This window comes from Leiobunum rupestre, chromosome 11 (genome assembly GCF_980474605.1).
Source record: "Leiobunum rupestre chromosome 11, qqLeiRupe1.1.hap1, whole genome shotgun sequence".
Classification (NCBI taxonomy): Eukaryota; Metazoa; Arthropoda; class Arachnida; order Opiliones; family Sclerosomatidae; genus Leiobunum; species Leiobunum rupestre.
The window spans coordinates 3,994,624-4,016,648 of NC_143394.1; the positions used below are offsets into that span (position 1 = coordinate 3,994,624).

The 22,025-nt window shown below is 39.7% G+C and overlaps 1 protein-coding gene across 1 annotated transcript; it reads right to left on the reverse strand.

The window, feature by feature from the left end:
* Positions 1 to 1,839: 1,839 nt before the first annotated feature.
* Tk (Tachykinin) lies at positions 1,840 to 21,689 on the reverse strand. The gene is made up of 5 exons (XM_090162961.1): positions 21,675 to 21,689; positions 9,051 to 9,257; positions 6,840 to 7,206; positions 4,981 to 5,385; positions 1,840 to 2,370 (listed from the first exon to the last, which is right to left on the reverse strand). The coding sequence occupies exons 2-5, from the start codon at positions 9,219 to 9,221 to the stop codon at positions 2,237 to 2,239; spliced, it is 1,077 nt and encodes a 358-aa protein (XP_090019087.1). The 5' UTR covers positions 9,222 to 9,257; positions 21,675 to 21,689; the 3' UTR covers positions 1,840 to 2,236.
* Between the last annotated feature and the right edge of the window lie 336 nt (positions 21,690 to 22,025).

The window sequence follows — 22,025 nt, forward strand, 5'->3', positions numbered from 1 at the left end:
CGCAGTTTTTCTTTAAGTGTGTAACTCGATGAAAGTTTCGACGTATTGACTCGGAAGAATTCCACAAGAATCGGCGGATCTACTGCTTGTGAAATATTTAAAGCCGGACTTAGTTCTAAAAGTAGTTTCTGTTTTTAAGGGTTTTGGAATAGCGGAATTGGAATGATAAAGCAATGTTAAAGTTTATTTATTGGGGAGTACGATAAATGGATTTATTTCAACTTACATATTAATAAGTATAAATCAATGCAAAATTGTTAATAAGGTCCTCCCCTTAACAGTCAATCAAATTGGTTCGGTAGTTCATTGGTTCAATTAACATGACGTCGTCCGACGGTATTGAAACCAACTGGAGTTAAGGTTTTCTTACACCCTCTTGGGCCGAGGGAAAATTATCGATGATGTTCGCCATAAGTCTATAATATTGTTCCATAAGTTTGTCACTTTGGGGAATATTTTACTGAGAGTTAGTAAGGGAGTGACGTCATCACAAGAAGAAAATCTCCCCCTAGCGAGGCGCTGTCAAAGGCTACGTGTGACGCGGGAGCGAGCGGACGCAAAACGGCGACGAAGCCCGTAATGCAGTCTGTCTTATGAATAGCTCTCAGTAAAACATTTGCGTATGAAGAATAGGAAATGTCAAACTTATGTAAAAATATTATACACTTATATGCTCGCGTATCATTTCCACATGGTCATTCTCCCTGAGGTCAAACATTCTTGGGCAGAGAAAGCGATTTCGTAGCTTTTTCTCTTAATGCTATAATTTACTTTATTTAAAAATATTTAAGAAAAATAACCCTTAATTATCATCCGGTATAATTTCCTTGGTCTTAAGATGACTACCGTGATTCAATTTGTAAGATCGAGGGGGATTTCTATGAGATAAATCGGTGAAAATAGTCATACAGAAAATTTTGACCCCAATAGATCTTAACTAGGAAAACAATATTTAACACTTAGATCCCAGTAGATCGTAACCCGGAAAACAATATTTAGTACTCGGACACCAGTAGTTCGTAAACCAGAAAACAATTTTAAACACCTAGACCCCCAGTAGATCGTAAACCGGAAAAACAATTTAGCACTCAGACCTCAGTAGATCATAACCCGGAAAATAATATATAGTACTCAGACCCCAATAGATCTTAACCCGGAAAACAACATTTAGCACTCTTGGAAAGCAAACATCAATAATCTATCTATATCCGAAAAATAATATTTAACACTAGGACTCTAATAGATCTTAAAATATTATTTACCCCTTAAATCACACAGCAATCGATTTTATGTAAGAAATTAACATAACATTAACTCAGGATGAAATATATCTGACTATTTTACAAATCGTGGTATAAGGTGGTACCGCCGTTCCTAATGGTAAATGGTTATTTGGGTTTGATTTGTACATTGCCTCAACACTTTTTGGCACTAAAAGTCAGACTGCAGTAAATTTTACCAAGAATGTATTCAGTTGAACAGAGATTATATCGGCAGCACCCTGCTCGTCTAGTGATTCCACGAAGAAGAAGCCACACCCCTGATAATAATTCATAAAGCGTCTACTTAGCACACAAAAATCCGGTAGTATTTCTCTCGTTGCCCACTAGGTGGCGCTTTATAAACTGAAAAGGCTAATGGGCTATGATAGACCCCAATACACCCATTAGATTTTAGTTCATAAAATAGTATTCCAGACACCAAAATAATAAGTTTCCAAACACCTTGCTTACAATTCGACCAGTTTTTGAACTTTATTTTGCCAAAATTTACATAATTTTGTAACGGTTTTCGACCTATTGAGAAATCGGAAACAACATATATTACTTAAATAATTAGATAAATATTTAATATTAACACAACGTAGTTTCATTTTTTCAAACACTATATTATTTTATAAGTTAGAAAAAATCCTCTTTGTCTAAATTCACAAAATCAAGAAGTCGGACTGGACTAAGAAAGTTCTATTTGTGGTGTTTATTTTGTATTTATATATCTATGTAATAATAACTTGGGAGTACATAATATTATATATTTCCACTCTGAAATCTGAAATGAGTTAAAAACATGTTTTTCGGTTGCTGCATGGTTAAAACGAATGGTCAAAAATAGACGCTTTTTTATAATTTATTTATTTTTCGGTAGGCTATAGTTATTGTCATCTGCTGATTAATAATGGGAACTGAAATCGGGAGAGGATGGTCATGTTTCTTAGGGCCGCTGAGAGCAGAAAGGCCTAATTATTGGCGTTTCGGACTTGCCCGGCGAGGTTCGTCGAATGGTCATTTTCCAGTTTCGTGTCCGACGATCGTTTGCCCCTGGAAGCGATGAATAGAGCTTCTCTTTTCACCGTCGCTGATGGTTTGTGAGCTAGGAACAATAGTTTTGATATTTTAGCACAAAGTCAGCTTGTGTACAGTATTTGATGAGTATGATTCTATGGGCTTGGTTGAAACGTTGCGTTTTTTTGATTAATTAAATGGTAAACAACATATCTAAAAAATCTTGGCTAACATTACTATTATAAACCTAAGCCCCCAAAAAAACATAAAATCGTAGCTGAAATTGACCTAAAATATGAATTTGGTAGTTGTGTGTTTATTTAGTAAATTTTATGTTCCAATTCCGAAATTCATCATTATAGGGTGTTTCAAAAGGTTATGCAAAAATTTTAAATTGTAGGGGGTGAGTTGAGATGTATGCGCAGTTTTTTCCCCCATTTTCCTACGATGAGTTAAAAGAGCGCTAGAGAGCTTCAAAGTGTGTCCTACTAGCACCTGGAAGTAGGCTGCAACGAGCGCAACACCAAGCAGCGGGGAAATGCTAACATTAAGGTTTCGGTTCGTGTGATAGGTAAAAAAGGACTTGGTAAACAAATCGAGGTAACCAGAGTAAAAAAGTAAACTTAAACCGTATTTAAAGTTCCCGCGCGTACTTCTCAACTCACCCCCTTAAAAATGTTGTCTAACCTTTTGCAACACCCTGTATTGTCAAGCAAAGAGTTCCAATTTTCAATAAGCACTAGCTATGCATGCCATTAAAAAAGGGAAAATTCCCGGGCACAGATACCTGGTAGTTCCGTGAAATAGTAACAATTAACGGAGCATCGCGAGTCCTTAGAAAAGTAATAATTTATATGGTCATTGGTGAAAGAGACTAGTTGGCGTTGAGAGCATTGAGTTGGGAAAAAAATAGAGGTAGGTACAACTAAATCGGGCTGGCGCGGGACCAATTTCTTTCTACCGTGGCGGCATCTGTCTCTAGTGGTGGCAACTATATTGCAATTGAATTTTTTCGCGAATCTGATGCGAAATTGAAATGTATGATTACTCGTAACAAACAAACGGTGAGTTAGCTAATAATTATTTATTTTTAGCCATATAACTTTACAAAATATAGATGGCGCTACCGCCTAATTATAAAGATGAATTTCGTAAAGTCTTATCAGAACAGGTCCCGCGTAACCATGGCAACCGAAATCTTTATTTTAATTCTAGCAGTATTATTCCCAATTCAATGGTTGAGAGAGTGGAAAGTGTCATATTTATTCGTTTCATGTTACATTTATGTAAATTTCCAATAAACGCAGTTATCGTTTACCTTACAATTGTATGGTAATGATTAATTACGAAAATAATTTAATAAAATGTGTTCACTTTTATAACTGAAAAAATTAATATTTAAATTTATGGCTATCTATACTGAATGAAATTAACAAAGCTAGTAAATAGGTTACGTAGACGGGTGCTCCCAAGAAATAACGAGAAAGGGGTCGAGATAAAAGAAGGTTGATTATGGGCGCCACCCGAGACCTCCCGTAAAACAATCGCCAAAGGGTGAATAACCGTGTCTGTAGTGTACACTCTCCCAGTGGCGTAGCTAGCATGGGTGACACCCGGGGCAGTGGCGTAGCTGATAACTCAGAGGTTCCCCCGCAAAAATCTCTATGAGGCCCCCCCCCTTTTTAATTTTTTTATGGTAAGCGGGGCCCACCTGAAGCTTTAGACCCCCATTGAAGCTCGAGGCCCCCCCCCGCACCACGGGCCCTGCGGACCATCAGCTACGCCACTGACCCGGGGAGGATATCATGGTGTGCTTCTTACTAGTCTCTAGTTTGTGAAAGTTTGGATTTTTTTCACGGTCGGGTATCATTCCCAAATCACGCCCAAACGGGTGGCACTCGGGGCGAACCGCCCCAACCACCGCCCATACCTACATAGAGAGTGACTTTCTATGTCGGCTGGGATTAATTAAACCAGGGATATCACGCTTAAGTTAAAAATATAATGTTTTAGCTAAAGCTACTATCTTAAGCCTATAACCTCTAAGTTTGAAACGCGCATAGCGCCCTTTGTACCACCACTGGACGGGCGAAAAAGAAGAAATCAGGCGATAGTATCGGCACCTGGTAGAGATAAATTGAAGCTTCTTCCTTCCCCCTTTCTCTCTCTTACCAAAGCAGCTGGCATCATGCATTGCGGGACGCGTTACGTTTCTCTTTTCCGCCACCGGGTGGATTTAGCGCTGTACTTTCGACAGTCGTTTGCTTGAACCAACACTGCCTTTCGATTCAAACTTAGGGTTGATAGGCTTTTGCTACTATCCTTATCCCTCTATCGCTGAAAATGATTGAAAGAGTATTGATCTAGCAGCGCCACTGGTGGCGAATATTGTATAGTGTGGTAATAGTGGGTAACAACTTGTCGATTTGGCTGTTTGTAAGTTCTCTGAAGGCTTAAGCGTACTTTAAAGGGTGTATAACCATAGCAGGGAAGGTCAAGCTTCCATCAATACTCATTCGCGGTGCGACACTCTAGAGCGTAGTAGAAACTTGCCAATCCCTTCCCGTTGCGAGGTGTACAAAACTATCTTTGGGAGATATACGCGAGAAGCAGGGTTTCCTACTACACTCTCGCCACCAATGAGTAATGGCGGAAGCTTCACTTTCGTTGCTAGGATTGAAGTAAAGTAAGAGGTTACCTCTGGCGATGAGCGGCGCGTGCCTCTTCCCCCTCATGCCGTAGAAACTTTGGGCTCGTTTGTCGGGTTCGCCGGTCAGATTGCTGTAGTCGGAAGGTGCCCTGGCGATGGCCGCCTCCAGAGCGCGGTTCATTTCGGCCTCGTCCGCCGAGTCGTCCCGGGTGGTTTCGTTGGGCGCTTGGCTGTCGGCGGAGGATTCCTCGTCTTCGGCGCTGCCCTTCTTGCCGCGCATCGGCATGAAAGCGTTCAGCCGTTTCTTGCCGCCCTTGCTGCCGTAGAAGGCCTTCTTGCGGCCGCGCATCGGCATGAAGGAAGAGACCCGCTTGTCCTCGGCCAGGTCCAAGCCGTAAGGCTTTGTCTCAGAGTCAGGGCTCCATTTTCGTCCTCTCATTGGCATGAAGGCGCCTGTTCGCCACGGTGAAGTAATAACGCATCGTTAGTTACACTTAAGGCTGGTTTTCACTAGGGCTAAGCGTCGACGCAAAAAATATTCGTTAAGCTTAGTTTCCACTAGCACGCCTATGATGTTTCCACTAGCGCGCCTATGCTGATTCCACTAGCCCGCGTAAAGCTTAGTTTCCACTAGCGCGCCTATGCGGCTTCCACCCTATGCTGATTCCACTACCCCGCGTAAAGCTCAGTTTTCACTAGCGCGCGTATGCGGTTTCCACTAGACTACGTAAAGCTTAGATTCCACTATAGCTCTCGTAGTAATGAATTTTTCTTGATGTCCCAAAGTTAAATGACGCACCGTTACGTTGGCCTATTGGAAACCAAGGCTAATACTTAGTTTCCATTGGTGATCGTAACTACGCGTCATTTCACTATCGCATGTACGCAAGTTTTTACGTGCTTAGAGAAAAGCAGGCCCGTACATGGGGGGGGCGCCAGGGGATGCCCAGCGTACGTGAGCATCCCCAATTTACTAATTTCATAGGTGGGGAAGATAAAAAGGACTCAAGGCATTGGCAGTGGGCACCCCCAAAAAGAATTTGAGCGCCCTCGAGTTTTGGCAGCTGTGTACGGGCCTGGAGAAAAGTTCATAATTATGACACACTTTAAAAAATGTATTTTTCTTTACGCGCTTTAGAAACATTGTACGTGTCGAAGTTGAAACTAACGCCTTTGCCATGGAACTAAACCTGTTCTTCGCACCCTGGTGGGGCTGATTCAGTTTCATTGAAGGGAGGAGGATATTCGGATGTAAAACGCGTTTCCGTTTTGAATCGGGGATAAAAAACCTGCTGGGGAAGGCCAAAAACGTTAATTTTACGAGAAAAGGAAAATCTACAGTTAGACCTAATTTTTTTGCATCAACGCTCGCCGTCGCAGCCTTTTTTCACAGGTAAAAACTTTGTTTTGGAAATGATACGATAGGAATAGTAAAGGTCTCGAAGTTGAAAAACCCATTTGGTTTTAAAGTGGACGAGATCTAGAATTAATCAGATCCCTTCTTGCTAAAATTACACAAATCCATTATTGCTATAAAAAGCGTCGATTCATTCTTAAATCTGATTCCTAAAGATAATAATCATAATCAGCTAGGCTAATACCCGAGGCACCACCTTAGGCCTAAGTCATCAAGCGAATTTTGAAGGCATTAATTCAGGTGGCCGGCTTACAATGGAAAGCTTCTCCCTAAAGTATTCTTGCCAATAAAAATTAACTTAATGGTTCTCCGAGTAAGGCTGACAAGGCTGAAGCCTAGGTGCCCGCCAAGAGTTGGGGCCCACGCGTCAAGCCTAGGGATCCTGCCTTGGGTTAATACGACACTCGGTTCTCGATTTGACCTCAACGATACCTTTATCATTCCTAGTGATCGATGAATTCCGTTTGCGATGTGGCTCGCGTTCGCTTACTTTTGCGTCCACGCATGGGCATGAAGGCGGCCCTCTTGTAGTAATCTTCGTCCAGTTCGTCGACGGAGTCGTAAAGCGTGCCTCCTTGTCCTTCGAGACGTCGGCCACGCATGGCCATGAAGGCCGAAGCCCTCTTCTGGCCAGTGGCGGCGGACGAGTCAGCGGGCGAGCCAACGGATTCGTCCCTGTCTTTCTTACCCCTGGATGGTAAAAAGGATGAGCCCCGCTTGTCCTCGTTGTCCGAATAAACCCCGTCCGGTCCTCTCCGGCCCCTCATGGGCATGAAGGACGATAACCTCTTGACCGCCGCACCCGATTCGTGAATGTCCTCTTCCGGAAGACCTAATATCACGGAAGCGGGGTGAGCCTGCCAAAGAAATACACATTTTAAGTCAGATCCATTCTACTGGGAAGAAACGTTCGCCTCCTAAGCCAGGTGTGACCAAATTTGCGATCCTAAAGATGTCCTTTTTGAAGGTCGACATCAGAATTCTCAAGGTGGAGTCGCTATGTTTATACTAGTTATTTTTCATTATAATTTTCGACTATTAATAAATTAAACTATTTGAAGGTGTAAATCGCCATAATTTAAAGATCGATCTGCGTCTAAGGAGACGGTGCCTCATTAATTCGCCAGTTTCAATAATTTAAAGGTATTTTCAATTACCACAAGTACAGCCAACTTCAATAGTTTTGATACGCGCTTTTATTTTATCGTAATAGGGACTTGGAAACATATACGAGCAGCAAATGCAGCACCCCACACAAGGAGAACGCAACCCGTCAAAAGTCGTGCATTTTCTTGGGTACAATTTTCATTGGTTAGACGGTTTAGCGCCTGCTGCCGTCGGAAGAGGAAAATTCGGAAATTGTCTTCCCCCTTTCCGTAAACCCTCAGCGTAATGAGTCGTCCAATGAAATTTGTACACAACAGCGTATTTAAAGGCTAGCTGCGTTCTCCTTATGTTTGTTGCTCCTATACAACATGACGTAGGTAATACGTCACCCATGCTTTTTCCAATTGGAAAAAAAATCGAACCAGCATGGCGGCCATAGCCAAAGGTACGTCATGCTGTCAAGTCCATATTGGCCAAGATGGTACTTTTGCACGAGACTAATTTTAAGAAGGCGCTGCCTTAATCAATACAATTTTTTTGAAAACGATAGATGCCGTAATGTTATTGAAACTGGAAAATTCATTGGGGGTTTTGACAAAGTGTATTTATTTCATTGGTTGTAATAATAATAATAATAATTATCAGCTAGGCTAATACTCAAGGCACCACGTTAGGCCGAAGTCATCTAGCGATAAACAGGTGGTCGGGTTACGAGAGTTCTTGAAACAGAAAACGCCGTCTGCTTGAGAAACTTTAGCTCGGTCGAGGAACGTTTCTGCTTACACTCCCATTATGCGAGTATTATTAAACAATTGGGCTATTTGTAGTAGTTGTAGTAGACTAGTAGTATACACTTGGAATAGCTAAGGATACATTGCCGTCATCCCGTGAAAGCGACACGGGGAACTACGTCAAATGTAAGACGCGTTTTTTCTCCAAATTAATTGTCTGGCTGCGCAGTGGATAAAAAATGAAGGACACTAACTCGGAAAATAGACTTAGCCGAAAATTAAATTAAAAAACTGGGATCACACTGAAGATCTTCGATAATATTGCCAAGCTCATTGAGAAACTGGTATAATCATGAATTTAAATGCTTAAAAAGAGCAAACGAAGTAAGCGAGACAAGGCTTATTGTCGATCAGGAGCCGAGTCAGGCTCAAGGGGGTCTCGATCGAGAAACGGTTTGAAAGAATTTTTGGATTGCCTCCAAAATTCGTCTGTTGCTGACGTCACCCAGATGAGATCCCATTGGTTTTCAATAGGATCTCATCTCAGTGACGTCACGATGTTCGTTAGCAACGAAGAAACCAACCTTAGCCCTTAGCAACCACAGCGTATCGAGGCAACCTTTTATAGCCTAAAATTTACTAACCTTGAGTCAGGCTTAGAAAATCACGAGCGAAATCTCCGTTGTTAGATTTTCCAAGTGTATACATACATATATATATAGTACTAGTTAATTTAACTCGCTTATAGGGTAATTTAGCTTGTTTCTAGAGAGACAAAATGTCATTTAGCACTATTCTAGAGGAATAAATAATTCTTCTAACTTATGTTAAACGTATTTTAGTAAAAATGAAATGGATCGTACTTGTTGGTAAACTAAGTCTAAGTCCGGTGATAACGTTTCCGCTTTGGTCTGACACGTCGTGAGAACCAACAGGACAATTGCCAAGGAGAGCCGGAAGTCGAAACCAAGTACTCTTAGCTTACTGAAAACGGACCCACTTGACCTTGACCCGTGTAACGTGGCTCCGTCCATAGCTTTAGTCCGACCTTTTAGCTTCGAGGAAAACGCCTGCGAATGAAAAAAAGAAACGGTTCGTTAATGCAAAACGCAAAATAATAAATTAAATTCTTAACAAAAGGGCACTGGCTATGTGACCCTACGTAATACGATTTGAAAAAGGCCTAGTCGAATGACTCGCCTTTCGTTTATAGATGGCGTGGTTAAGCCTTTGTCATTAAACTACAATTAGGGAGAAAGTAAACCGAAAAAGTGGGCTGGAGATTTCCGTTATGGAAATTGGTTTCGGTGCTCGTACCTCGGAATTACTTTCACGCGAAAGGGCTCCGTGTCAGCTTTGATTAATGGTAGCTCCTTCTCTCTTCGCTTTCACTATAACTCGCTTTTAAATCGACAATCGTAGTAAGCTATTACCAGAAGTAACATATTAACAATAAGTTATGGCTAAGAGTGTATTTATTTGTACTTATGGAGAGTTACTATGTTGAGAGTTATAGGCAGCAACGATGAAAACGACTCAATATATTCATTATTTCTGAGTTTAAATAATTACCGAATAGCTAATGGCAGTTAGAAAAACTATCATCGAACTGTTTTCCAGAGCTCTTGCGCAATCAAGGTTTGGTTCTAGGCACAGAGCCTCCTAGTGTCTAAATATACCCGAGGCGAAATTCACTACTACCAAGGACGATAATACGCTACTCAGTTCCGGTTCAAGTCCTTGTCGCAGCTGGGCGAGATTGTAAGCGTCGAAAATAGGTTCAGTAAAAAAGACAGTAATTAACCGTTATGTTAAGTAAAAATAACCAGTAACCCGCATATGGCTGAGGTTTGTTTAATAAAATTCACTTCATTTCTAAACTTGAAAATTTAATGAACTAAGCCTAACCTAACTTTCTCGTACACGCGTACTATGCCTGTCGTAGTGATAGATGAACAGTATTCTTGAGGCGCTTCAAAGGGGCTGGTGTACCTAAGTAAGCCTTCCGATTTCGGCCACGCTTACCGTGTCAAAATATCTGGAACAGTGAAGTCCCCTTAGATTCTTGTTCCATGGTGTTATTCACCCATATTCTTATCGGTACATGAATGAAATTTTTTAGTTAATTCGTCTATAAGGTGCTTAAAGGGAATATGAACGTCCATATTTATGGCAGATCTACACATTTCCGACACCAGGTTTAATTGAGGTTAAGGGGTGATTGTCTCTAGTTGCGTTAAAGGGAATATAACCTCAGGTATTTGGTGTGGAACACCAACGTTGGCAGCTCTGGCCGCTCTTGCCTTTGGCTTTAAACATGTTTGGCGCCACTGTACAGGGAAATTTGAAAAATGAAGGGGTCTTCCATAAAGAATGCTTTGCTGGTTATATTCCCTTTAAACACAAAACGCGACACCCCAAAGAGTCCGTTATAAAAATATAATCCTGGAAACGAAAAGGTTTTTAATTTCAATAGACTGATTCGCCAATTACGTAGTTATTTAGTTACAACAGACGGCACCCATTAAAACAGTTATTTTACAAAATTATTTCAAAAACTTCTAATAGGCGCTTCAATTAAAGACCATCTCTTTTTACAGTGTGTCAGAATTTATAACCCGGTGTACCTATAGTAACAGAGACCATACCACCGGAGGCCTATCATCATAGTGCCCTACGCCAGCGTCCACCTAGCCCGGACAGGTGACAAATCCAGCATGGGTAGTAGAACCCTACTACTGATGGTCGCACCTTTGACGCGAGCCACTCAACCCAGCAGAAGGTGCAGCAATGAGTGGACCAATTCCCACTTCGCACACAGCAGTGGGATTAAGAATGGATGCTGTAGCAACTCCAGCCGACACCCTACCTACACAGGTAAGGAGTCAAACCCTTTGGAGAGAGCTCCTAAAGGGGAACGACGAGCACACAGCAGTCCAAGTAACCCGGCACAGCCAGCACCGGAGATCCCGGTGTTGTTCCAAAAGGTCGGGAAACAGGACCGCCGGCCCGCATATGGAGGCCCGCCGCCCCACAGCAGGCTACCCAAACCGCAGAGGCGGCCAGTTTGCACGGACCCTCTCCGTTAGCCTGAGCCGAAGCTCAGTATCCAGCCCAAACCTGACCGAAGTCGGAGCGGGAGATAGGACCATTTGATCTCTTTTTACAGGGGATTTTCGAGGCAAATAATCTCGTTTAAGACAATTTTCCCCTTGACGCCAAAACTATCCGTTAGGCCTAACTCGAGTGGACGCTCACTATCGCTGCGCTTTTTGCCCTTTGACAAGGTCCATGAATATAACCTCTGGTATTTCTGTCGCCCTCCGAGGGTTCCAATATTGTCCGCTGCCTCTCATGCCTTTCACACCTGCGGCGCTGATAATCCCTGATTGTGAAGGGAATAAACGAAATTGATGGGGTCTTCCATAAAGAACGCGTTGGAGGTTCTATTCCCTTTAAGCGCTATATATTACGTAAAAATTTAAATAAAAGTTCAAATCAGTGCATCTAGTACTTATTTAAAAATTGGCATTTAGTGGCGATACTTCCTGTTAATAAATCTACGTTTTTTATAGTTTATTATGTAAAAATTAAGCTGACATCCAAATACATGAACTAACCAAATATTTAGAAGATTTTGGTTAAATTTATGGAGATAATGTTAACGGTAATAGTTAGTGTAGGGAGCTGTTGGCACCACCCTCCTACGCATTGTAACCCGGCCACCTGTTTAAAGGCATTAAAATACGCTAGATGACTTGGGCCTAAGGTGGTGCTAGCTTGGGTATTAGCCTACCTGATTATTATTATTATTATTACAAACATAGATTTTTGTAAATTGATAAAGTCAATAGTTTTTAAACTAAATTTGTAAATTAAATTACCGTAAAGGTACACCAATTTAAAAAATCTGAAACTTTGTATACTTTCGTTTATAGGTTTTGATAAAAATACCCTATCGGGAGAAAATTGAGATATCATGTAGTGGTAAACTTTAACTCTTCAAAAGATTATCCAAACTCTTGTCAATTAGTTTAAATAGCTTAATTTAACTCAAAACGGAGGTATCTGTTTGTCAAAGCAGTTATTTCCTTATTAAAACTAGCTCAAATCGCCAGAGACATTTGACGGGACGTGAGTTTGAATAATAAATCCAGATTATTGAAATTGATTCATTTATTAGTTTACTCTGGGCTACTTTATTAAATGGGTAATCGACTGTGTCAGTCTAGCTTTACCCGGGTAATTTTCTCTCTCGAGTTTTAGCTCTTCGAGCGTGTGTGTAGTCTGGCGTTATTTTCTTGATTCGCAAGTAATTTACGTCTAACCTTTTCACGGCCAACCTGGGAATTTGGGGAATCTGGAGTGTTTCATTCGAGATCGGAAGCATTCTGTCTAGGAAACAAAAGATAATTGGGACTTATAATAGGTGGACTGGGGATTACGAGGAACGTATTTAGGTCCCTAAGAACGTAGAGTCAAGTCATGCATTTATACATTTCACAATGATAATCCGTACGCAGCGCTATCTGGAGGTTTTGCAAAACTAGGATATTTTTGTTATTAAATGACCGAGTAAATGACTCAGGTTCCAAACACTTCGTCCCTTAAAATTGTGTGTGTTTTTTTTTAACAAATGGTTTTAAACGTATTCTCAAGACTGTTTTTTTTCTACTTACAATTGTTAGAGACGACGTTTAGCGGTAGATCCAACCTTGGATTAATTAATTAAAGATCCAACCCTCCTCAGGCTCTAATAGTTAGTTCCTTCCCCCTAAACCAAATCAATACAGCCCGGTATCTCATTGGTTCCCTAACACTGACGTCATAATATTGTTACATAAGTGTGACACTTCCTATTCTTCACAAAATTTTTACTGAGAGCTATAGACCCATGATGAAAGTTGGGGGGGGGGCGAAAATTAACATATTTACCTGGCAACTCTGCATTTGGACGGAACATCCGTTTCCTTACTTCCGCCTGTATATTTCAATGGCGGTCACGTGGTTCAAAACGTCACAAACAGGATGTTCCGTCCAGAGGTCTCACTTAAGCCTCGTCTGCGGCCCCTCTTTTGTTATGGGTCTATTCACAAGACAGACTGCATTACGGGCTTCGTCGCCGGTTTGCGTCCGCTTGCTACCGTGTCACACGTAGCCTTTGACAGCGCCTCGCTAGGGGGAAATTTTGTGCCAAAGTGACGAACTTATAGAATAATATTATAGACTTATGGTATCAATAAATACATTCTTTATATTCTAAAAATTAACAGTTATATAATTAATACAAAATATTATTTAATAGTGGATATAATATGATATAATTAATACAAAAGATTAATTAATAGTGGATATAATATGATATAATTAATACAAAAGATTAATTAATAGTGGATATAATATGATATAATTAATACAAAAGATTAATTAATAGTGGATATAATATGATATAACTAATACAAAAGATTAATTAATAGTGGATATAATATGATATAATTAATACAAAAGATTAATTAATAGTGGATATAATATGATATAATTAATACAAAAGATTAATTAATAGTGGATATAATATGATATAATTAATACAAAAGATTAATTAATAGTGGATATAATATGATATAATTAATACAAAAGATTAATTAATAGTGGATATAATATGATATAATTAATACAAAAGATTAATTAATAGTGGATATAATATGATATAATTAATACAAAAGATTAATTAATAGTGGATATAATATGATATAATTAATTAAAATAACATAATACGATATAATGTGATGTGTTGTAATGTAATATACAGAAGAACCAAAGGTGGGATATTCATAACCTAAAAAATAATGATATTTATAAATTGAAACTTCATTTTCCGATTCTTTTTATGGCTATCCATTTCGTTCTTCCTCTCGTAAAATCTTCACTCGGTAAATTTCGCTTTACGATCTTCAGGTCCATTCCGCCCGGGTAGAAACCGTAGAATCGGGGTGAGGCAGTCCGTTTGAAATTAATCAAACAAAGTTAATCTACAAAAAGAGGAAGCAATTCCTTCCGACGTCTTGTGTATCTTTTTCGCTCGTGTCAATCCGCGTTTCGTTCACCGAGTTTCAGACAGTCGTAACTCTAACTTTATCATTTGTATTTGGTTCGAACATTTTCTTATGTAAAAAGGGGGCGCTCTTTCCCATAATTCGTTCTATTTTATGCGAGGGGTAAGACCATTGAGTTGGGAATAAATAGAGGTACAACTAAATCTGGCTGGCGCGGGACCAATTTCGTTCAATAAGGAGACTTTATCAACTTTATCGTTCTACCGTGGCGGCATCTGTCTCTAGTGGTGGAAACTATATTGCAATTGAATTTTTTCGCGAATCTGATGCGAAATTGAAATGTATGATTACTCGTAACAAACAAACCTTTGAAGTTGTTTAAAAATAATTTTATTCTGTCAACACGATCCTTTTTAACTCAAGTTACGGTGAGTTAGCTAATAATTATTTATTTTCAGCCGTGTAACTTTACAAAATATAGATGGCGCTACCGCCTAATTATAAAGATGAATTTCGTACAGTCTTATCGGAACAGGTCCCGCGTAACCATGGCAACCGAAATCGTAATTGTAATTCTAGCAGTATTATTCCCAATTCAATGGGTAAGACAGTCTCAGATAATCTGTACACCGAGTTCGCGCATTTAGTACTGTTAAAGGTACATATTTTCAAGAGTTCGCGAGTTCCATTTAGCACTGTCAAAGGTACGGCAGTGTACACCGAGTTCGCAGAGTGTCTTACCCCTCGATTTTATCACACAGGCAAAAGAATTTCACGATATTCAGATTTTTTTTTATTTGATAATTTTTTGTTTGAAAACGTTAAAAAAAAATCAAATCGGTATCTGATTGGTTCCCTAAACCTGACGTCTTCTGAAACGTAGACGGATGACGTTCCCCCCCCCCTTGTGCCGTGGGATAATAGACCATGAACGTTTTCCATTTGATTGCTCGAGATTCGCTCCGAATCTGTCTCTGACGTCTTAGATCTCACCCCAATCAACTAAAGTAAAACCGCAAATGGAACATTCCGTTAGCATATTCCCGCGCTTTGTGCTTTAGCGTCTGCTAGTAATTTGAATTTTCGCGTCTTGGTCTGCCATTTTGCCAAAAAATCTAAAAGGAACGCGCGAAAATTGGCTCCGATCCGTTGATCTGTCGAAATCGGCAGATCGGTTTTGGGTGACCTCGGAACACCCGAGAGCGGGAAATGGAACACGCGACACTTAATCGTAGCAGATTCGAGTACGAAAATGGAACATAAAATGTGGATCAGGGCGATCTAGAGCGCTCGAGAGCAGTCAAATGGAAAACGCTATAAGTATAAATATTCTTGATAGATTAATTTTATAGTAACTTCAAGTTACGACGTTTTTGAACTCGGGTACTGTTTTAACAAAGACGTTTCTTTTTGCGTCTCGTTGTAGTTACTTGGCTACTCACTTGTCAACGAGACGAAATGTAGGGCGTGCGCGGATTCGTGGAGATGAGTTCTCACCCCTCTCTTTCTCGTTGTATATACCTGGTTTGTTCTAGTACCTGCTCGCCTCTTTTAGTAAGCGCTTTATTGTTATGACAAGTAAGGGAAGCTATTGAATCGGTGCTGGCTGTTATTGGTTTTGCGATCGCTACGTGATTGCGTTTTTTTAGTAAAAATCAAACGCCATTGTAGACATTTAAATACTCTTTTTATTGTAAGTTTGGTCTTCCAAGTTTCACGATATTTCTCACCTTTTTTACGAATACAACAAGTTTAGTCTTGTCCGATAATAGACATAACATCACGAGTCCCGCGACATTTCCGACAATTTTCTTTTCGCGTTTATACTTGGGAGTCGTAAATTTTAAATCTTCAAGAAAAAGACGCGTTATTTCTGTGATATCACTATTTATAGTTCTTAAATAAAAATAGGAAATATACAGTTTTCCAGCTCAAGAGAGAAAAGTGGTTATTTTTCCAGCAGCGTGTTTAAAAGCGCAAATACTGTTTTAAAATGAAATGCAACTAACGACACGCTACCTTAGGCCTAAGTTATCAAGCGACTTTTAAAGCCATTACTCATGTATAATTCAGCCGAAATCGATACGAAACCCCAAATTTTTGAATAAATTCCACGAAAGATAATGTGAAAATATTTTTACATATTATGGTTCAGTACACTGTACGATTTACTGTAATACCAGAAAGGATGCTCTGAAACCCCTGCCGGCGGAACTAGCTTACGTGAAGGTAAATCGAAAAAACGCCGACGGCAATTGATAGTATACCATCAGATTATCAATTTGGACATTTTCAGCTGTTTAGGTCTATTCACACTCTGCACAGACGAAATAAGAGTGAAAACACTCATTTTCAGCCGTGTTCAGATCAGGGTATTTCTCAAAAATGCGCGAGTGTCACCTGGAAATTTGATCAACCATTTCAAAATCACTGCCTCTTATTTTAATTCCATATACTAAAATTTGTTGATCTAAACGCAAATTCTCAAAAAGTGTATTTTAAAATTTTATATGAATTAGCAAAAGTAGACCAAAGCGGCAAAGCCGCACTATTTTTTGGCTAAAAAAGGTTGAAGAAAACCAAAACAAAGGAAAATAAATTTGAGTTATACTAAATGGCAGAACTTTATTATTTTAAACATCATTCTTATAAAATCAAATTTAAATTTCAAATACTGTTAGAAAAGTATATTTTGCGATAATATTAATTTTTTGGTTCCGAAAGAAGTTGTAATCGTAGATCAATTTTTACCTCTACGAGGGTACTTTGTACCCTGGAGGGGTTATACAATCGTCGTGTCTGTCCGTGTGTGTGTGTGTGTGTGAGTGTGTGTGTGTGTGTGTGGGCTGCGAACGCGTTACCGAGGGCAAAGTCCAAAACGCATTACCGGGGGTAAAGTCTAATAAAAACCGTGTTTGCCGTTTAAAGGTTGGCAAAACCACCGTCTGACGGTGAGCGTTAACGGAGTAATTTGCAGTTGGTGCGGGTTGGTATGGTTGTTTTTTTCATTGTAATGTTTATGCGTCATGTGGGAATGTTGAGTTTGTGTTATCGCCGTCGTGGGTGTACAGTGTGTTGTGTTTGCATTTTGTCTGTATGGACGTTTCCTCTCTAACTGCTAAGGGTTACGATAAACGTCTCAACGTCCAAATGGCAGGGTTTCCACCAATTGTTTACGGTATTCGTCTTAGTATCAATTTGCGATCGCATCAGGCGGGATTTGAACCCGAGACCTCCTGTTTGATAGGCGGACGTTCTACCACAGAACCACCGACACTTATTACGCTTTGTCGAAAATTAGACCTTCAGCTTTATCGGAAGCGTTTATTACAAATTAACAGAGTATTAATTTTCGGTTTTTATTAAATAGAACGAAATTTCGTGTTCCATTTAAATTATTGCATCGAAGTAATTCTAATGTAGCGTATTCTCTGTTGATTAAAAAGGAAAGCGCCGCCCAGGTTTCGAACCCGAGCCCTTCTGCATGACAGGCGAATGTTCAACCACAGAACCACCGATATATGTTACGATTCTTTGAAAATTATAAACTCAGCTTAGCGGAAGAGTATATTAATGGTTTTAAAGTCTAAATTTTTTACGTATGCAATTTTAAAGGTCAAATATTGTTTTAGCGCAGTCAGCCGAGATAAGAGGGTTAAAGGGTAGACCCTGTGGGTGGTCCACTTTGTTTAGTTTTTTGTTATTTATTTACGGGTTTTATTATCGACCTATATATAGTTGTGTTAATGCAAAAGCGATAATTTAACGTTTATTGCTTTAAGAAATGTCGGTTAGTCAAGTGGTTCTCTGTGCTTTGTTGATGGTAAGGTTTTTGCTTCTTGTAAATACATTTGGTGTGGATATTTGGATATTTACGATTTCTAACGCAGTCAATGATTTCTTGGGTGTGCGAGTCATTATATGATATTGGAAATTGGACGGTATTGGTCTTTTTCATGCGGTATGTGTCACAACGTCAACTGGAAGTCTACGAGTGTTGAAATAAAATGATGCGGCAAGTATTTCGTAATCGAGAAAAATACAAATACCATCTGTAGATATTTCTTTCATTAAAATTTGCTTCGTATTATATTCAACTGATAAACTTGTACTGTAAAATGGGTTAAATTCAATTGTGCATTGTTATAGTACGTCTAACTCACTGTTGTAACTACTCAATTTATAATATTTAAATTAAAATCGGTTGTTTCGTCTCATTTATTTGAATTATAATTAAAATTTTATACCGGGCGGGATGGAACCGGGATTACGTTTTTAGTAAATAACTCTGAATTGCGGAGATATATCTTTAAGGGTCATCTCGAGAAATTAATACCACTAGGGACAATTCTTCCGAGGAGAGGTATATTTTGGCAAGCTTGCCAACTTGTTGTGAAGTACTATGGTGTTTTCACTCTTGTTTCTTCTGTGCAGATAGTGTGAATATACCCAAGAACCTGAAAATGTCTAAATTGACTACTCAGATGGCGTTTTGTCGATATACCTTCACGGAAGCTAGTTCCGCCGCCAGGGGTTTCAGAGCATCCTTTCTTGTATTACAGCAAATCGTACAGCGTACTGTACCCTAATATGTAAAAATATTTCCACATTATCTTTCTTGGAATTTATTCCAAAATTTGGGGTCTCTGGAACATTGTGCAAATGTGAAACCTTGTATACTCGTATCGATTTCGCCGGAATTATACATGAGTAACACGACTTAGTCACATTTCATTTTAAACTTTGGACGAATAATTTACTGGATCCGAATCGTACGAATAGAAATTTTATCGCGTGTCAGAGCTCCTACCGAGAAAATCGCGAAATACTTTCCCTAAAATACAAAGCACGTGCGTAAAAAAACGTTAGGATTGCCGAGCTAAAAATATTAGGTCTAACATTATTTCGCACTTGTTTAATATTTGGGTGGAAATATTGAGAAAACCAAGCTTATTTGTTTAAGGTGAAACATTGATTTGGACAAGGCGATCTTGTTATTTCCGTCTTTCTTTGTATGGCTCCAGCTCTGTTATCTTGAGGCCGAGCTAAATGAGAGTTCCGAGTTAAGAGAAGAGATTCTTGCTGTTAACGGTTATTTTATTGTTGGCCGCGTTGGGGCCAAGGCCCGAGATTAACTACTAAATGATCCGGACGGAATAGACGCGAACTGGCCCGAATGCTTTTTTGCAGTTTGAAAGGCAGCGATGGGTTGGGAGGATTGACAAATTTCTTACGCGTTACAATTTAAGTCGTCGACAAAAACGCCTTTAAAATTACCTCATTTCGAGGCCGAACTTTTTTATATATTTTTGAGCCCGAAATTTTTACCTAATCTGAATTTCCCGGTCTGATATTTTTCGGAGTCGAATAAGTTTACGTACTTTAGATACTGATAATTTGGTAAATTCCGGAGTCGAATAAGTTTACGTACTTTAGATACTGATAATTTGGTAAATTCCGGAGTCGAATAACATTATAAAACATCGGAGTCTGATAATTCAGTAAATTCTGGAGTCGAATAACATTATACAATATTGGAGTCTGATAATTTTGAAAATTCTGGAGTCAAATAACATTATAAAATATCGGAGTCTGATAATTTGGTAAATTCTGGAGTCGAATAACATTATAATATATCGGAGTCTGATAATTTGGTAAATTCTGGAGTCGAATAACATTATAAAATATCGGAGTCTGAAAATTTGGTAAATTATGGAGTCGAATAACATTATAAAATATCGGAGTCTGATAATTTGGTAAATTTTGAAATCTGATAATTCTCCTTTTTGTAAATTTCGCAGACTGTGAATTTTGGAGTCTGATAATTTTTTAAACCGACTGATCGTAGCATCGACGCGCTGTATAATCGCTAAGACGAGTAAGTATAGACTGATGGAAGTGGCAACGCGTTGTATAAAGTTTCGTTTAATTGGCAGGTCTTAGTCCTTGGCCGTAAGCCTTTAATGAAGGTCAATTAGCGACGAACAGAAGCTCTCTTATCGTTTTAATACCCGCTTGTTTAGTATAGTTAATTTATGAAGGGTCATCTATAAAACGCTCATTTATGTAGGGATTTTCGATAACAGCGCCCCCTTTAGGATAACGAGTTCATTAATTTCCGGGTTCATTAATAGATGATCAGCCGTTCGCCTCGTAAAGAGAGTCTCTATCAGATTAAGCGAGCGAGGTTTGATTCCTAAATTCTAAATACGATATCAAACCCAGGATCGAAATTCTACTAGATTCGTTAGTGGTTAACGGAAGAAATTTATCGGCTTCTCCATTCAAATTATATTGAATTACGCCGTTGACCCATTAACGATACAGGGAAATTTTAATTAATTGTGAAAAGTCAGGGAATTTCAAAATAGGTCTAAAAATCAGGGAAAATTTAAATATCCGAGAATTTGAATTAAAATTTGAAATTCCTATGTTGCAATAAATAGATTTTAGGTTAAAACATAAAATTATCAGCGGAAGTAAATTAATTAACTTCGGATGAAAAAAATTAAGTAAAAAATTGTCTAATTGCGCTTACAGCGCCTCTAAAAATTTCAAGGGAAAATAACCGATGAAAAGTCAGGTAATTTAATTTTGAAAATTTAGTGGCAGCCCTGCGATACGGTGGTCTAAATTAGTTCATTATTTCATTACCGGAAATTTGAGTTAATATCGAATATTTCCCATTCATCAATATTCAAGTAACTTTCCACCCAAAATGTTTGGCCTGTTTACGTCAGTTTCTGTTCCAAACTAGTCGGCTTTGCTATCGGCAATCCATCCGCTTTGCCCGTTATTAAATCAACACCAGAACCCGTTGGCGCGTATCAGTTCTTAATTTGCCTGGCAAATCCGCTAGACTTCGTGATTTGGCGCTGTTTCCGACTTTTGTCTACTTCTTAAAGTTTCGGCGAGTTGCTCCGAGCCAAGGCCTAACGGGAGACGAGGCTGGGGGGACACGGGGCCGACGTGATAGTGACAGGACAAGAGGAAATTATTTCGTTCGCGGCTCAGCCTGGCGGGGGATTAGATCGCCTTCGAATTATATTCCTCGAACAGCAACATCAAAGACAGATTCCATTTTTCGTCGGGACGAGGCAGGTCCCTCGGGGCGCCGCCGACTGAGCCGACCGGCCGCGACTCAATCACAACTGCGAGACGCGTCTTCGCGCCGCAGTTAGGCTTAGCCGAAGGTATACGTAGGTTTTGTCTTAGCATCCTCTAGAAGAAGGTTCGTGGCGAGGGGGCTCTCTAAGCAGGGCGAGCGAACCAAGGGTTAGGTGTGGCGCCAGAGACCGTCTTAATCCGATCCAGCTGGCGATGATCGCCGAGACTAGGCAATCAGATTAGGGGCTCATCCAATTTTGGAACCCTTTCCCGAACCACCCCTTGATAGAGCAGTAAGCCCTTAAAGGGGTATAAACGTTACTTTACCGTCTTAGGGTCAGGCGTTCTCCTTTTTTTGTTTTTGGCGTATTTCCACCAGAGGCCGACACTGATAAAGGTTCTTTTCATTCGCGCGTCTAAATAGAACCGCGGCAGTTTTCAGCCTTATCTGTTTATAATTACCGGCCGCCGCCGAGTCAACCCCATCTCTCGGGGGTTTTCGCCGAAATGAGACTTTAATTTGGGGGGAGTTCTCCCCAGTCGAAAGGACTGTGACTATATTCGGATGAGAATTATCTAGTCCCCACCTAACTAGATATAACTTCGATACAAAGAGACCGAGGCTTAAGATTTGTCCCCAATTTCAAAACTGACTCACGGATTTTTTTTCAAAAAATA

What these genes read in the sequence shown, in the direction of transcription:
- Tk (XM_090162961.1), bottom strand. Translation starts at nt 9,221, where the DNA reads ATGGACGGAGCCACGTTACACGGGTCAAGGTCAAGTGGGTCCGTTTTC. An exon ending in GCCCATGCGTGGACGCAAAA is followed by an intron (nt 5,386 to 6,839) that starts GTAAGCGAACGC and finishes CGTGGCGAACAG; the next exon opens with GCGCCTTCATGCCAATGAGA. An exon ending in CGCGCCGCTCATCGCCAGAG is followed by an intron (nt 2,371 to 4,980) that starts GTAACCTCTTAC and finishes TATTGTTCCTAG; the next exon opens with CTCACAAACCATCAGCGACG.